The 18586-nt window shown below is 46.9% G+C and overlaps 1 protein-coding gene across 2 annotated transcripts in view; it reads left to right on the plus strand.

Annotated features, from left to right (window-relative positions):
* Positions 1–18586, plus strand: part of ITGB5 (integrin subunit beta 5) — a 102541-nt gene that overhangs the window by 42161 nt on the left and 41794 nt on the right. For both annotated transcript variants that reach the window (XM_081139432.1, XM_081139433.1), the window contains exons 6-7: positions 16043–16204; positions 17669–17764. In XM_081139432.1, the coding sequence (XP_080995558.1) occupies positions 16043–16204; positions 17669–17764 (258 nt within the window). The remainder of the gene's footprint in view (positions 1–16042; positions 16205–17668; positions 17765–18586) is intronic.

The raw sequence follows: 18586 nt of genomic DNA on the forward strand, positions 1-18586 counted from the left end.
GGTCTGGGAGAAAGCTGCCCCTCCAGCTCTTGGCCTGATGCCAGGCAATTCACTTCCTCCCTGTATGTCCCTGGTGCCTTTCAAGCTGCTGCCCTAGCACTAGAGCTCAGAGCCACTGAGTCCAAGTAAGTCCTTGTGCGGGCCCTTTAAAAAGAACTTCCTGAGACTCCAGCAGCCCTCTGTCTCCCTCAGCCTCAGTCCCCCGCTGGTTTTTATAGCCAGAAGTTATGGGGGTTCCTGGCACTGGAACCCTGGCCTGGGGGGCCTTGTGTGGGATGAGGACTTTTCACTTCTCAGGGTGGACCTCCACAGCTAACATATCCATCCATCCCGATTTTTATCTGCCACGTGGGTGTGGGGCTAGCCCGTTCCATGTCTCCACCCCTCCTATCAGTCTCAATGTGGCTTATTATTTAAATCCCTAATTATAGGACTTCCAGCCAGCCAGATTTCAGGTGGTTCTGAATGATAGTTGTTTTGTAGTTTAGTTGTAATTTTGATGTGGTTGTGGCAGGATGAGAGTACTGCATTCACCTTTGCTGCTGTCTTGACCCTATGGCCTACCTTTTGATGAATTAACTATGCAGCAGTCATACCTTTAAAGAATATTTAAGGAATTGAATAATTCATAAGATAAATTAAGAAGGGAGTGGAAAGCAAATGATAAAAGCAGTATGAACTGTATGATCCTATTTTGCAAACAAAAGACAGAAAAACACTGGAAATAAATAGACCAAAGTGATAACTGTAGTTGTCTCCAGTGATAGGATTACCTGTGGCTTTTAGTTTTTATTTTGTGGTCTAAAAAATTTTTGTATTTACCTAAATTTCCACAATGAATATGCATGATTTTTTAAAATTATGGAACATTTCAACCATACAAAAGTAGAGAGGATAACAGAATTAAATCCCATGCACCCATAGTCCATCTTTAACAATTACCAGTTCATGCCCAGTCTTGTTTTGTTTGTATTCTCAACCACTTTATCTCCCATTATTTGAAACAAATCCCAGATAGCATGTATGTCAATGACATTTTGATTTTTAATGATAATTAGATTTTGGTGATAGATTTTTAATTTCGGTGATAGATTTTTAAAGTTTTTTTTTTAAGTCCCAAGCATTCCTTACTTTCTTTACTGAGTTTTCTGCCTACCGATTTGCCCAGATTAAAGGCTCTTCCACTTAATCCTGCAAACTGAATGTGACAGAGCCAGCAGGCCGTGAACCTCCACAGTTGGAGATGAACCTCCTACAGGCTGGAGCTGGCTGGGCCATGTGCCTGCAACAGTACAGTCCTCCTCTGACCCCAGAGCCCTTGGAGACGCAGCTGATGACAGGCCTGTCTCATAGCCCACAGAGGTCTTTGTTCTGGTTTTCTTCTCACTCTGGTTTCCCTAGGATGGATGGGAGACTTAGGGGTATGGAATGTTCACATGACTGACCTTAAATCCCACCTCCATGGCCTGCTCCATATTTCTTGGAAAGCTGTTCTTTGCAGACAAAAGGAACCCTCTCTGTTTATTTCAGATTTGAGTCAGGATAAGGACCTTGCTTCTGTAAGTGGACATTTCGAATGACTATCTTTCCCCTGGAAGGCCACATTGCTGTGAGAGGCCATCGGAACAGTGTCCATAGCTAAGGAATGCCTCTGCCATCAATGCAGGCACTTTTTCAATGCATCATACCCAGCTGGATTGGAATGAGGGGATGTCACTGTATTTAATTTCATATCTTTACCTAGAAACCTATTATTGAACCTGTTTATACTTTTTCTTGGACAGAATAACAGTTTCTCCCATTACCACTTTTATTGCTGTCCCAGGACTTTCTAGAAGTTGATTCTAAGTTGTTTATTTTAAAATTAAAGGTGGAAGTATGAAGAGAGTGGTTCAGATAGAAACTGTGGCTGCTTTCCTGTTCTCCCAGACGGAGCGTGCCCTTGGCCTGGGGAAATGGGAGGAGTGGCCGCGGAGCTCTGTGTTCCAAGTTTGCTTATCTTCTTCATGGCTCTCAGAGTAAACAAGCTGTCTGCAAATTTGGGCTCAGCTGGGTACATCCCAGCTGCACAGGGGTCTGTGGACTTCCCTCTCCTTTCAAACAGAACGTAAGATCAATGCAACTCAGCACATTCCCTTTTGGCCTCAGCTTCTAGTGCCCTAGCATTTAGCTTCCATATCCTTCAGACAGACTTTCTATTTTAATCTTGATTCTCACATTTTGCATTATGTGTTCAATTTTTAAAGCATCATATGCCCTCTCAGAAATAGGTGGATTAGTAAGTTAGAAAGTTCCCCTGTGAAGCCATCTGGACCAGGGCTTTTGTTTGCTGGAATTTTTTTATTACTGCTTTGATATCATCAGTTGTTACTCACCTATTCAGGTTTTCTGATTGTTCCTGATTCAGTTTTACATGATCTCACTTATATGTGGAATCTAATGAACAAAATAGACTGAGAAACAAAATAGATCCAGAGACACAGAAGCATGGAACAGACTGATGGATCTCAGTGGGAAGGTGGGGGTGGGGGAGTGGGTAGGGAGAGATTAATCAAAGAACTTATATGCATAACCCATGGACACAGACAACAGTGTGGTGAAGGCCTTTTGGGGGCGGCAGATGCAGGGTGGAGGGGATCAATGGGGGGAAAAAGTGGGGACATCTGTAATACTTTCAACAATAAAGATAAATTTTTAAAAAATTAAAATTAAAGTCTCAAAGGAAATGACATAAATTTACACACTGAATAAAACGTCTTGGCAATGGGTTGGGTCCTTTCTTCCTTTGCTGGCTAGAGCAGTCTGATCTACAGTGGAGACCACAGCCCCGGGGGCTGGAAGGACAGTTTCACTCTGGGAGACTTTCTGCAGGAATGCAAATTCTGTGGACCTCTAAAAGCAAAACAATTGATGCCCTTGCTCACCAATCTCTGTGCTCCAGATGTTTTGTGCACGGTTCCTCTGATCCACACCACGGTCTTTCAGTGAATTGGTGGTAGTCATCCCCAGTTTACAGCTGAGGAAGCTGAGCAGCACAGGGATTCATTACACTTACTCTTAGTAAGGATGGGAACCAGATCTGGTCCATTCTAAAGCCCAGGCCTTGCCTGTTACCTGGTGCCTGGGCGCTTTGGGAAGTAGTGACAGTGAAGTGCAGAGCAGGAAGTCGTATTGTCCTCATTGACACTCTGCCTCTTCTGCTGCTAACTGGCTCTGTGGAGGCCCGCTGACCTCTCTGGGGCTCAGATACTCATCTGGAAAATGCAGGAAGGTGGCATTGGAGGGAAGGTCTCCAGGATGCCCTCCAGCTGTACTGGTCAGTGCTGCCTTTCACAGAGGATGTCCCAGCCTCTGTTCCCTTTGCTCAGAGCCCTTGATTTTGCTTTTTTCTCCTGGTTCAGGCTTGCGCTTCAGGCCGGCCAGGGGCTGCTGCAGGTAGCAGTAAAGGCACGCACGGAGTCAGGCATGGCTGTGAGAGGTTTCCACTCTGCACCCTCCCCTTTCCCAGCCTCCCGCAGAGTTGATTTGGGTTCTTTCGAATTGTGGCGTACTTCCTTGTAGACCTCAGACTTGTATCATTTTTTTTCTCGAGCATGAGTTGAGAAATGTAGGGAATTGCCTTTTTTCCCTTGAGGAAGGCAACCACCCCTGACACTTGTGTGTCCCCTGATGGGACTCCCCACATGATCTGTTTTTGTGCTTTCTGGGTTACCTGCCCAGCATGCATGAGCTGTTTCTGCTAACAGGTAACCCTACAGTGTCTCTGGGGCTTGATCCAACCTAACCTGCTTGCTCACCCTGTGGTCCAGGGTCTTCGTGAAGCACCATGAAAGTTTTGACTTTCCCTGTGGCCCGTGGGAGCTGTGGGGCTGTGTGTGCAGGTGTGCTGGTCCCCTGTCCATGCAGCGCTTGCATTGGAGGGGACAGAGGTTCTCCCAGGCTTTCTATCTGGCAGGTCGTTGTGTTTTAATTGTGTACTTTTGAGTCACTTGATTGTCTTAGTCTCCCAGGCAATGTGAGCTCACTGCCCTGCCCAAAGCTGCTCCTTCTGACAAGAGGGGTGAGAACTCACTGAATTACAACTCAGAATTGCCAACAGAGCACGAGTGACAGTTTGTATCTCTTTTCATCTTCCAGCATAAATCTCTACTTTCTGCTTAGAAGGTGTCTGCACACCTTGGCTCCCTGACTGACAATGGCCGGGAAGACTTATCCTGGGGAAAGTTAGGAGGCCCCTTCAACGACTGAGGCTGTATTTCTGTACCTGTAGAGAACGTCACTTTTTCCTTTCGAGCAGTGGCTCTTTTTTTGCTTTAAACGCCCTTTTGGCAAAGAGGAAAAGAGACCAGGGTTTCTTCCCGGCCCTGTGGGACTGCTCTGCCAGCCTCCGTCTCTGGCCTTTGCATTCCAGCCACAATGACCTGAGTCGGTTACTCTGACTCATGCGAGGCCCTTTGCACATACTGTTGCTCTGCTTGGAATATTCCTCCCCTGTATCCCTACTCTTCTTTCCCTCCTTTCTTTTCTTTTTTCTTTTTTAAATTAATAGGCTTTATTTTATAAGAGCAGTTTTAGGTTTACAGTAGAATTGAGCAGGAAGTACCCAGAGTTCCCATACACTCGCCCCCACCCCCGTATCCATACCCCCCACGAGAGTGGTACATGTGTTACGACTGATGAACCTACAGTGACACGTCATTGCCACCCAAAGTCTGTAGTTTACATTGGGGTTCACACTTGGTGGTATACATTCTGTGGGTTTGGACAAATGTGTAATGACACGTATCCCCTGTTACAGTATCATACAGACTAGCCCCACTGCCCTGAAAGTCCTCTGTGCTCTGCCTCTGCACCCCTCCCTTCTTCGCCCCTGAGCCTTCTTTCCCCTGGTTCAGATCTCCGCCTCCCTGTCTGTGAGGGAAGCCTTCCCTGATCGGTCCTCCTGACTAGGCCAGAGTCCCGAGCACCGGCCCCTTGGCCACATCCACCCCAGCTCCCATTTTGTTTTTATCTGAGCCACTCCTTGAGTGGTACTTGTTTCCCTTTGAGACAGTAAGCTCCCGGAAGACAAGGACCCTGTGTTTTTTCTCTCCAAACTACAGGTGCTGCTATTTCCTCAGAGTCTTGTTTTCTGCAGGAACCACTGGTGTTCTTGTTCTGTAGCAGCCCCTTCAAGACTGTCCTCTGCGTTCCCACCGGTGTGCCCTCCACCCCCAGCCTGACTCACTGCCTGGCACATAACAGCTTCTCCGTACATGTTTGGCGAAGAAATATGCTCTGTTCTTGCAGATTCCTTTATGCTTCCAAAGTCCAAGAACCCCAGGCCCACCCTCTCATCACATCAGGCTGCTCTATGCATGTCCACTAAAGCAGAACCAGAAGTACTGTCACCTGGCAGTACTTTCCAACTCACAGAGTATTTGTCGAGTCCCAGTACGTGTGCAGTGGCAGGTAGGGTGATGAAAATTTTAAAAAGATGAGAAAAAGTCCCTATCCTTGGGGATTTGATTTGAGCTGGTGGATCCACCAGAAAGTCAGTAAAACAACCTGTTTATAAACATTAGATGGAACCCTATGTAATTATTGACATTTGACTGTCAGTGATATTTGGATATTTGACTATTGATCATTTCCCCTATAAAAATAGAAAATTCCTGTGGTTCAGCGGTACATGTTGCAATGCCTCTTCTCTAGTGTAGGTTGGACTCTCTGTTGAGTCTGCACCAGACTAGCCCTACTGCACCCTGCTGGGGCTCGGGCTCGAGACAAATGTCTAAATCCCGAGTTCACAGGCTAAGATTTCTTTTCCCCAAGGAAAGAAATAGTACACTTTTACCCTCAAGTTTAACCACAGAACAGATTTTTTTAAAGTTTTTTTATTACAAAATATGGATGGAAGCAGGAAAAAAACAAACTACTATTGAGAATATGTTTATTGTTATAAAGTCACACAAAGTCTTGAATGTCAGTAAGATTGGGAAAGCCAATCACAGAGGAATCTAACCTTGTTTTTCATTGTGTGTTGGTTGGAATTCAGACTCCTCAGAGTCCAAGCTCAGATCTGCTGTGAGGACTGTCTCCTGGCCGGTCAAGTCATCCCCCTTTCCTTCCTCATCTCCTCCCCCAAACCTGTTTGTCTCTGTCAGTGGTTACCTGGACTGTTAATGTACAGTGTTTTATTATGACTTCCGACAGTCGATTGAGTACTTACTGTGTGCAAGAGGCCATGTTAGGTGCTGTGAGGGGTGCGGAGATGAACGGGCCACAGCTCCTGTCCCCATAAACATCATTTCAGCTGGAGGACCTCCAGCAACCTCATGTGTCAGCTGAGTGCACGGACTCTGCGGAAGGCCTGGCCCCTTGAGACCCAGTGGTTGAATCTTGTCCTTCAGGGTCACCTTGGTCTCTTTGCCTCCCTGTGTTTGCCCTGCAGCTCTGATGCTGATTATGTTATTGATTACCATTGGCCAAAGGCTTTATGAGAGAGGGCTCTCTGCCAAGCATTCCACAGAAGTTATTTTAGTTTACTGTCTGCCCTCTTTTGATGAGGAAACAAGCCTAGAAAGGTTGAGTGGCTTCTCAGAGGTCTTACAGCTGGAATGACAGAGCCAGAGATGGAACTGTACCCACCAAAGACATAGCTCTTTTTTTTTTTTTTTTTTTTTTAAGAAATCAGGAAGCAGTTCATGTCCACACTGGGCTGTTAACAGGCGTGAGGTTCATTTCTGACATTCCACCTCGGTTACTCAGTGGCTCTGCAACTGAAGCTACTTCCTCACCTTTTTTTTTTTTTTTTAAATATGTATCTTTTGATTTCAGAGAGAGGAAGGGAAGAGGGAGAGAGAGAGAGAAACATCAGTGATGAGAGGGAGTCATTGATCAGCTGCTTCCCGCGCTCCCTCTGACCAGGAATCGAACCGTGACCTCCCAGTTCATAGGTTGACTCTCAACCACTGAGCCACAGTGGCCGGACCAGAGCTCTTAATGTTGCGATTAGAGTGTCTGTTGCAGGAAGAGAGAAGGGGAGGCATGTGCTTCCAGACGGAGCAAAGTCCTTATCTAAGGGGCCATTCCCACGAGACCCAGCTTGCAGCCTGTGGAGCAGGACTGACTCAGTCCCAGGGGAAAACAGTTGCACATGCTACTGTGTTCTGGAGCTGAGAGTTTCCTGTTTACCAGGCAGCTCCGGCAGCTCTGCCAGCCCTCAGATTTTCCAGGCAGACCACTAATCCTGTCCCTGGCCAGGTTGCTGATGGAGCCCAGCCCTTTGAATGAGGATGTTTATCTTTGTCCTTAGCTTCTCTGTGAAGTGGGAACTCTGATGTCTGCTTTCTCATTCATAATTCAGACGGCTTCTCAGAACCGTGGGCTCTGCTCTCTGTCTCTTACATAGTGCGCAGTGGAGACACTTTCTCAGCAGTGAGAGAGCATGTGGCTGGTGACTCTTCAGTGACAACTGGGGCCCAGGGGCTGTGTTGACATCTGGCTAGAGGATCCATTCATCTGGGTGACCATAAGTTTTATTTAGACAGATGGACCTTGAGATCAGAAAACCCAGTCATTTAAAAGGTCTTGTTTTTGTCATCACTGAAACTGCTCCCTGGACAAACACTGTTTACTAGAGAGACTATCGTGCAAGATCAATGATGAGAGAGTCATTCATCGGTTGCCTCCTGCTCGCCCCCTACAGGGGATCAATCTGCATCCTGGCCATGTGCCCTGACTGGGAATCAAACTGTGACCTCCTGGATCTGATGCTCAACCCGCTAAGCCATGCCAGCCGGGCAGAAAGAATTTTCTAACAAAGATCACTGTCCAGTAGTAGAGTAAGCTGCCAGACATGGCAGTGAGCGTATGTAGGGCCTCCTGCCCATGGGGTAGGGGTGCCAGATGAAAGATTTCTGCGTTGGCTGGAGCTTGGACAAACCAACCTCTGGGGTTCCTTCCAAACTTTAGGTGCCACTCTTTGCTAAGTCAGTTTTTCTCTCCAGTAACCATTGTGCTTTTGTTCTATAGGAGCCCCTTTTAGCCTGTCTCCTATGGTTCTCAGCGGTGCACCCTCTAAGCTGCATTTGTAGTGGGCCACCACGACCATGAACTCTACCATGCACATTCATTGTATGCCAAGCTCAGCTTGCTTTGAGCTGATGCTGAGAAAAGCTTTCCCTGGCTCCTGATGGCTTCCCCCTTAGCATGTTGGTAAAAGTGCGGGTGGTGTGGAGCAGCTGTACAAGAGGACCCAGGGACCAACTGGAGGCGGTCAGGAAAGGGTGGAATTCTGTTCTTGGTCCTTTGGGTGACCTTCCTCCTTTCTCAGATCTTGCAGTCCCTGAGTGACCCCAGAAACCAAATTGCCCACAGGCTGGAGGCTCATGTCCTCAAACAGAAAAACCACATCCTTGCTCCCTAGCCCTGGTTTCTCTTTCCCCTAGCCCCACACTCCAGAGCCAGATGCTAGAGATGAACAAGCCAGAAAGTCTGTCTTCACTCTTGGAAGGAGCCAGTTTTAATCTGTCTTCTCAAAGGCTAGAAGGCCCGGTCTTCCATCCCCACTCTGCTTCCCCTTTTCATGGACCACTTCCTCTTCACCATTTCATAGTCCCCCATCACTGGGACTGACTTCCAGGCCTGGCTGCCCAGATCCTCCGTAACCACCCCACTGGCTACCCTGGCCCCTCTCCCTCCCCCACCCTCCTGAGCTTGTAACAACCCCCGTGGCACTGTCGGCACCCTTTCTGCAATCTCCGTTAGTCTTCTCAAAGCTCTGCACATGGCAGGTAATTTGATTAAATGTTTTTACTTATGATAGCTTTTTAGTGCTTCTCATATTTATGTTTAAATGAAGATGTTTGTTAGAGCCCTGGCTGGTGTGGCTCAGTTGGTTGGGCCTCGCCCTGTACACAGGAAGATCGCAGGTTCGATTCCCAGTCAGGGATCATACCTAGGTTGTGGGCTCGATCCCCAGTTGGGGAACGTGTGGGAGGCAGCTGATCGACGTTTCACTCTCACACCAATGTCTCTCTCTCTCTCTCTCTCTCTCCCTCCCCCTCCCTCCCTTTATCCCTCCCTCCCTTTCTCTCTCTCTAAAACCTATAAAAGCATGTCCTCAGGTAAGGACTAAAAAAATTGTTTAAAAAGATGTTTGTTAGATTCCAGAGCATATTAAATAGCTGGTGGAATTGGGAGTGAAGTGATTTAAGACTTGTAGACATTGTGAGGGAGGTTTTTGGTACCCAACCCCAGTCGTGTTTATGGTTCACTTGCTCAGTCCTCACTGAGTGCTGGGTATGTGCCCGGTGGTACTCTTGTTATTCTGGAACTGGGCCCTGTACCCCTTCTCTTCCCTCAGCTCCAGATCCCTGCTCTTTCTGAGGACAGAGCAGAGTTTGGACAAATACTCTGCTGAGTTCCTACTCTAAGAAAGTCCTCTCCAGCCCCAGCCCTGGTTGAACTGGTTGGCCCCCACAGAACTAGAGGGTTTGCTTCTTGCAACCTGGATAGAATCAGAGATTTGGGGCATGGCAACGGCTCCCACAGCCACTCATTACTCCTGACACATGCCCAGAGCCCATGGATGGCTGCTTTTCACATAGCATGGCCACCTACCCACGTATCTGGCTCACCTGCACCAGCTGGAGTAACGTGGGTCACAGAGCACCCTGGGGTGGCAGAGTGCAGGCTGGTAGCCAGGCGGGAGGTGAGCCTGGGGCTTCTCTTGCTCACCAGGTGTGTTTAGGGAGGGCAGGGGAAGGTGCAGCACAGCCCACAAGCTGCAGCTCGACACAGGTCATGGGAATATGGACTATGACAATTTGGGGCTGGACAGATGCTCTTGGGAGGCCAGGATAGTGTGATGGAAAAGGTACTTCAGAGGTTTCCTGACCAGGCATTTGATGGTCCCATTGCAGAAGCAGGAAGCCTGGAGGGCAGGTAGTTTGCAGGGAAGTTGGTGCAGCAGCTTCAGGGGAGCTGAGCTCCAGGTGATGGCATAGACCTGGGAGTGGAGCTCAGGAGAAATATCAAGTGGTGGCGGATGTGACTCAGTTTTCCAGGCAGATGCACAAACTTGGATAAATCTCTACAGGGGACAGTGTTACCTTTGACTCCGTCTAAGTGCCGAGAGGGGAGATGGAGTCAGCAAGCAGCCAGAGTGGCCTGGGGGAGTTGGACCGTGCCAGGTCCCAGAAGCCAAGGGCAGAGGGGCTCGCAGCAGGCCCTGGTCTTCAACAGAGAGGCCACAAGAGCGAGGCCTGAGGATGCCTGTGGGGCTGGTGACAGAACCTCAGCACGAGGTTCTCAGCCTTGGCAGCAGGACAGACTCATCGGGGAGCTTTAGAAACCTTGGTGACAGGGCTGCAGGTCAACCTAGTTATATGAGAACCTCGTCACCAGCATGGTGAAAGCTCCTTAGAGGAGCCTGCAGTGCTGCCAGGACAGAGAACCACTGCGAGCACGAGGCAGAGAGACAGGACTAAGAGGCACTGTGAATGTGAGGCAGGGACATGGGACTAAGAGCCACTGTGAGTGTGAGGCAGGGACATGGGACTGAGAACCACTGTGAGTGTGAGGCAGGGCGACGGGACTGAGAACCACTGTCTGGGAGAGGGAGTGGGAAAGGAAAAGTCATGTGGAAAGGTCAGATCATAAGGAATTGAAAAGAGGAAATAGAGGCAATAAGTCTGCTAGTCTTGAGAGGGAGGGAGGGAGGAGGGAGAGAAAAAGAGAAGTGATGAGAGGTTGGCAGAGTAGCTGAGTCAAAAGAAGGGTTACTAAAAATGAGTTATGAGTAGATTTTTTAAAATTTTGTTTATTGATTTTAGAGAGAGAAAGGAAGGGGGAGAGAGAGACAGACATCAATTTGTTGTTCAACTTATTCATGCATTCATTGGATGATTCTTGTATGTGCCCTGACCAGGGATTGAAGCCAGAGCCTTGGGGTAATGCTCTAACCAACTGAGCTACCTGGCCAGGGCTGGTTATGAGAGGATTTTTAGGCACATGGAAAGGAAACAGAGAGACTGATCACTGAACAAATTCTCTAAAGAGGGTGGAATTTGGGGACTGTGTTTCCTGGGGGAAGGAGGAGCACTTCTTCAGTAAGGTCAGAGGAGAGGCCAGGAGGTGGCCCCTTTATTTACGGGGCATCCTGGGACTGTGGAGTCAGACGCTGTAAGAGATGGAACAGGCAAGAGGCAAGTCTTGTTACCTTCCTCTCTGTTGGTGACAAAAAAGACCAAGTCACCTCCTGGAGTGAGTGTGGGAAGGGGAGTTTAAAGGCTGACACAGACCTTGTGGTGAATTTGATGCAGATTTGACCAGGGAACAAAGAGAAGTTAAGTGAATTGCAGCCTTGGCCAGACTTGAGTCCCGCAACTTTCCGTCCCGCCTACCCCTGACATTTTCATCTGAGGGGTGACCTCTTTCATCTTGAATGAAATTGGCTTTTAAAAATTCTGTTTTTACTCAGAGACATGGAGAAGAGTTTAGGTCTTTTTAAATTTTTCTTAAAATTTAACATAAATATCACCCATAACCCTGCAACCCAAAGATAAGATTATGTGCTTCTGGATTGCAGACTCAAGTCACAGATTTTTCAACTGCATGGAACACCGATGACAAAAATTGTCAATTCTTGACTGTTTACTTAACGCTCGGGTACGGAGCTGGGTGCACCATTTTATTTAATCCTCTCAACAACCCTATTTTATGGGTACTCTTCTCATCTCCTTCTTAGAGCTGAAAAGCAGGAGCTGGGAGAGATTAAGTAACTTGCCTAAGGTCACAAAGACAAGCTGAGGCAGGTGTGGGGGGAACTGGGATTTGCCAGACATCTGAGTCCAGGCCACTCACTGCTGTGCGGATGCTGCCCCAGAACAAGTAACATGTATAAGTGCTTTTCCCAGCACATTACTAATGCTCAGTCTGTTCGTGTGATTTATTATATTTACATAACTTTCTGAGTGAATCAAACCTTCTTTTAAAAAATAAAAAGCTTTATTAAGGTATAATTGATGTACAGTAAACTATACATATTGAAAGTGTACAACTTGAAAATGTTGACATATATATACACACCTGTGGGATATATATATGTATGTGTGTATATATATCACAGCCAAGGTGATGAACATCTTTGTCATTTCTTCCACATCTCCATCAACATTTGGTGTGGTTAGTCTTTTTAATTTTTTAAATTGAGATATAATTGACATAACACTATATTAGTTTCAGGAGTACAGTGTAATGATTCGATATTTGTATATATTGCAAAATGATCACATAATAAATCCAGTCAACATCCATTACCACACAGTTACAAATTTTTTTTGGTCGTGAGAACTTTAAGAGCCACTCTCCTAGCTACTTTCAAATATGCAATACAGTATTATGAACTATAGTCAACATGCTGTATATTATATTTCCATGACTTATTTTATAACTGGGAGTTTGTACCTTTTGACACCCACCCCCTTCACCCGTTTCACCTTTTTAATTTTGGCCATTCTATTAGGTGTGTGGTAGAATCTCACTGTGGTTTTAATTAATACAAAACTTTTAAACTCTGTGGTATGTACCACTTCATAGTCCCTGTAACAACTGTAGTAAAAGGATAAGCGAAGAAATGTAAAAATTATTACTAGTCTTAGAATAATAATTGCAGATCTTTTTATGTGCTAAGTACTTTTATTTATTTTTATTTATTAATTTTTAAATATATCTTTATTGATTTCAGAGAGAGGAAGGGAGAGGGAGAGAGAGAGAGAAACATCAATGATGAGAGAGTCATTGATCGGCTGCAGCCCGCAACCCGGGCCTGTGCCCTGACTGGGAATCGAACCCCAATCGCCTGGATCCTGGGTTGATGCTCAACCGCTGAGCCACGCCCGGCTGGGCTGTGCTAAGTACTTTTAAATGAATTATGTCTAAACCTAGCATCAACCCTGCAAAGTAGAATTATCTCTGTTTTATAGATGACAGACTAGAGGCTGAGAGAGGGGAGGAGGTTAACTTAAGGTCTTGCAGTTAGGGCAAAACAAAGATTTGAACTCAGCCTTGTCTGTTCCAAAGCTCGCACACTCTGGCCCCTATGCTATACTTTGTTTTTTTTTAAATGTGTTTTCCTTTTTTTTAAAAAAAATAAAAATTTACTTTTCCACTGTTGCCCTCTGCCCCAAACATGGGGTACAGAACTTAAGACTTGAAAACAGATAGCTCTGCTGACCAGGCAGACAGTAGGAAAGTTATTTTGAATATAAATTCTTTGTGGAGTCACCACTTGTAAAATCTCCAAGCCCCAAAGCCTGAGTGAGTAAATAGGCCATCCTGACTCACTCTCTGTAGCCCAACCTCTCAGCCAAGTTTGCTCACATCACTTACATAACCAGGGCCCACTTCAGAGAAAACAGAATTTATTATTGTTATGCCTTGCCACTCTTCATTTCTGGAGCTGTTTCCATTTCAGATTCAACCCTTAGATCCAACAAGCACTTATTTGGGTTCTGGTAGTCATTAGTTGAGAGCCTACTGTGTCCTTTCACGAGTTGTCACATTTATTATACACACACACCCCTCCTCTCCTCTCCCTACGTGATCGGGTAGTTTAGCTTAGTGGGAAGAGACAAGCAATCTGAATATAGCTTCTCGCGTCCTTACTAGTTCAGCGACCTTGGGCTGGTTACGTAATGTCTCTGAATGCCAGTTTCCTCATCTTCAGGATGGCAGTACCTACCCCACAGGGGTTGCAGTGAAGATTAAATGGAATAATGGAGGTGAGCAATGAATGCTCGGCATTAGTATTCCCGTTTTACTGACAAGCAGAACGCTTTTGAGGTGTTAAATAATTTGGTCAAAGCTACACAGGTAATTTGGGTTAACACAAAATTCAAGTGCTCGTATTCAGGCACCCAGGTTCCACGCTGTTCTGTCTCCCCCTACCACCCTCCTTTAGGTCCCCACAAGTCCCTCAAGAAGCTGGCATGGAAGAAGAGGAGAGGAAAAACAGCTAAATGGCAGAGCCACCATTCAGAGCTGTCTTGTAAAAGTAGTACTTGCTAGTTAAAGACAATTTGGAAAAAAGAAAAAAAAGATCGCCCGTAAGCTTAACCCCAACCCCACTACTATGGTGTATTTTGTTTCAATATGTCCTGTTGTCCTTTTAGTAGAAAGCAATGCTTGTTTCCTGTATAGTTTGCAGTTGCAGCGCTGTATTCTTCGTTTTACACTTTACATCATACATAGTTACACATAATTTCGTACTTTTCATGGCCATATAGGAGTTATCTCCGTTTACTTAACTGTTCCAGAATTGTAGGATATTTATGTCTCTCCCTTTTCATCACTATTGGTAAAAATATTGTTGTGCATGTCTCAGAATTCCTTTTTTGGGTTTTTTTAATTAATCTTCACCCGAAGATATTTTTTACATTGATTTTTAGAGAGTTGGGGAGGAGAGAAACAGTGATGTGAGAGACACACATCGATTGGTTGTGTCTCGCACATGTCCCAGCTGGGGCTGGGGATCAAACCTACAACCCGGGTACTTGCCCTTGACCGGGACTCGAACCTGTGACCCTTTGGTGAGTGGGCCCATGCTCCAGTCACTGAGCCACACTGGCCAAGGCTGACTGTAAGTTTTTTAAGTAAAAAACGACTGATACCCAACAAGTTTGATGACGTCCTATTCATCAATTATTTTATCCTGTGAACTGCCTTATCTAAGAAATCTTTGCCTAGACTCAGTGCCTTCATTGGGGCCTGGCACACAGTAGGAGGTCAGCGAGTATATGTTGGATGAATGTTGAGAGTCAAGGAAACTGATTCCCTAAAAGACTGAGTTCCTTACTCGCCGTAGGCCTCCTGGCTTTCAGTCCTCTCTGGCCTCTTTTCAAACCCCTTTCTCCCTCATGTTACTCTGACTTTCTGTGATTTTTATTTTATTTTATTTCCATGCTGCTTTTGGAGCAAGTAAGAAAACAGCACAGCTCTTGAAGGCTATTTTATCCATCATTATGGTGATAAGACAGAGAGGAAGAAACCCTCAACCCCTCACCTGCCATAAGATCGATAGCTTTTACTTAAGTCTGTGGATCCAGTCTTGATTACTGTACCCAGTGTGCATGGGTCGATAACTCTCAACAGTGTTTAAGCCCTTCATATGTTCACCCTGCTACCAGCGTGTTTTGGGATGCCCTTTCACTGTTAGCAAGACGGCAACCATATCTCAGTTTTTGTTTCTCTGTGTCAGGGTCTAGCTGCTCCTAATAAAAATGAATGGGAGTGTTTTTGTGTAATGTTGGGGGGCCATAGCGGCTAAACATTAAAAACAGAGACCTTCCATTGCAATGCAGACGATGTTTAGCTGAGCCTCCGACTGAAGAGTGGATGTATTTCATGTAGCAAAGCAGTAAAGGTAGAAAAGAGCTTATCTGATTTAACTAAAACACCAAAGTGGTTCAGTTAATGATGGGAGTGGTTCACACTCCTGGCATGGATGGCAGATCCATCCTGCCAGCACGGATGCAGATTTTACCAAATGCTCTACAGACAGATTGTCGGCTGGTCATTTGAGCACTCCATTCTGAGTGATTCAGTCTAACCTGAGGACTGAAGTGTTCACTTACTTGTCACCTTAGACAAGCCCGCCCACCCAAGTGTGCTGGGAGAGGTTGCGGAGGAAGAGGGGCTGTTCTGGGGAGGGGAGAACAGGTGAGGCTCGAAGGGGAGGCAGCCCTCAGGTGTGAACTGGAAGGAGCAGGGAGGAGAACGATGGGCTGGAGGGAAGGCTCCAGGCACATGGACCTGGATGCCCAAGCCTGGGAAATGTATCTCCACGTATTTAGGGTTCCCCAGTCCAGGCTGTGTCTCTTCTGAGCTCTGTGGGGTTCCTCTCCAGTGGTTTTGTGAGTGTCCCCAGGTACACAGGAATGAATGCTTCTGATTCAGACCATGTCCCCTGGAGATGGGCCAGTGCCTTGTCCGAAGCCCTGGGCAGGGTGGGTAGGGCCCAGAAAGGCCTTGCACCCATCAAATCTCTGTTCCTCAGGAGAAGATTGGCTGGCGGAAGGATGCCTTGCACTTGCTTGTCTTCACAACGGACGATGTGCCCCACATTGCACTCGATGGAAAACTGGGGGGCCTGGTGCAGCCGCACGATGGCCAGTGCCACCTGAACGAGGCCAATGAGTACACTGCGTCCAACCAGATGGTGAGGGCCGGGACCCCAGCTCTGCTCTGACCCTGCCCATGCCCATGGTCCAAGGGCTCACCTGGCCATGAAATCCTCAGCTGGCCCTCTGCTCACTGACTTTCCCATCCTTTTTTGGGATTGGATTTCATTATTCCATCTTCTCCAGCTGGGCTTCCAGAACTCCTCATTGACTCAGAGCATTTCTTAGGCATTTCTGTTGCTGGGTCATCTTTCTGCCCTTGTGCACCTAAATGGGAGTGTTTCACTGAGGGAAGAGGTGACCTGGGGAGACAGGATAAATCTCAAAGAGGAGAGGTGATCTTACAGGAGGGTGGGAACTGTGCTCCTGCAGAGACCAAATCTGGGATAGAAGTTACAGGACAAGCCAAGCCAAAGCTTCCCAACTTCTAGGAGCAGCTCCTGGAGGCACTGGGCTCCGTCAGTGTCAGAAGTGGGGCCGAGGGCATCCTGCGTGGAATAGGAGGCCCCAGGGACCTTCCACTCCCAACGATCTACGACCAAGGCCATATAATTTAAAAGAATTTATGTAAAATTTCAAACATATATAATGATCAATAGACCAGTGAAATGAATTCCTACATTCCCATCACCCAGACCCAACAGTTACCAAGATCTATTCAATTAAAGTACTATTCAATTAAAAATAAAATAAATCTATACCTTCTTCCTTCCCAAATCCATTCTGGTGTCTGACTAGAAAGGAATTCTTTCTAATTTTCTTTGCCGAACAAGCCCATTTTGTCCAGTGTCCAAGCCTTCCATATTATCCAAAAATAGTGGGGTCTGGAAAAAGGGCTCATGCTGTAGAATCTGATAACTACAGAACTGATATGGGTCCCTGTACCCATCATTAGCCCTTAAAATCCTTCAGGACATTGTTAAAGTGCCTCTCAGTCTCCTCCCGCCCTCCCTGCTTGTACCCCATCCCCTGCCATGGCCTAACTTTTAGTGCAGAGGTCAGCAACCTCTCTGCCCTTCCGAGCCATGAGCAGGACTCGGCAGGATGTCGGGGGGGCATTGGCAGGCCCAATCGTGAGGCCTGGGAAAGGGAAAGTCAGACAAGGAGATCGGGAAGGAAGGTCTTAAGGAACAGAGGAAAGGCAGTGGGTGCTGATGGTAGATGGAAGGATGTGCTAGCTGTTCTTTTGGGGACCTCCCAACTCTGCCCCTTCCCTGCTGAAAGGATGGAAACATAGACCAGGTAGGGAAACCTCCATGAATCACTTCTCCATTTTGGGGTGGGAGGGGTGCATCTAATTTGGCAGGTGCCAGAGGTCCTTTCCTGGAGGGTATCCTCTGCACATTCCCTCAGTGGAGGCTGCTGATGGGCTTGGCGATGAAGGGGCTGCCAGGGGAAGGTGCTTTTCATGGGAAGCGATGAGTTACTGAGTGCATGTTGGAGCCTGGTAGTACCTCAGCCTGCCTGAAATGTTACAGCCTTGACTTTTGCATTGGCCCTAGGACTATCCATCCCTCGCCTTGCTTGGAGAGAAGTTGGCAGAGAACAACATCAACCTCATCTTTGCAGTGACGAAAAACCATTATATGCTCTACAAGGTACACCTGAAGGGAGTGAGGGAAGCTGGTGTCCTGAGTCTGGGGGCCATGCTGACCCTAAGGTGAATGGGAGACTAGAATGTGGGCGAGGAGTGTTCACGGCCCTACTCTGTGTGCGGGGAGAGCCAGAGGAGGGGTGGATTATAGCCCTGTCTTGTTCTGGTGAAAATACTAGTATTAAGCAGTTCACCTAGCAGTGCCTACCTTTACGAGGAATTTAAACATATCGTATGTAATTTAATCTTGAGAAAAACTTGGGAAATATGAATTCCCGCTTTTCAGATGATGAAATGGAAACACACGGGGCACACTCTCATGGGGGAGGACGACATAAAATGAAAATGTACAGAAAGAAAACGAAGGCATGGAAGCAGGCTCCGTCACTGACTCCAGTATTCCCAAATTTTTCTGCCTTGCCCACAGAGTCCGGGAGACCAGGACTTCCACAGGAAACAATAAGTGTCTTGAGTGAACAGAGCAGTCTGTGTATGAACCTGCTCTGTCTAAAAGAGACTATTTTCGGGTCATCCCATGGACCATCATAAGCTCCCTCGTGAATGTGCTCTTTCCCACGATCACACTGGGAACTAGGGCCCTCCACCGAGTCTCAGGGAGCGCGTGTAAGCTAAACGTAAAGCCCAGCTCGCCTCCGACATCTCGGCATTGAGAGGTTATGGGAACCTCATCCCCACCCCTGGAACAGCCATCCCTGGTCCCCTCTCCTTTCCGCTCTAAATACCCACAGAGAGCCTTTGTCTTAATTACGTTTTTCTACTGCTCCTGACTGAGGTTATTGCCGATAAAATGCCATTTACAAGTCCC

This window comes from Miniopterus schreibersii (assembly GCF_964146895.1).
Source record: "Miniopterus schreibersii genome assembly, chromosome: 5".
Taxonomy (NCBI): domain Eukaryota; kingdom Metazoa; phylum Chordata; class Mammalia; order Chiroptera; family Miniopteridae; genus Miniopterus; species Miniopterus schreibersii.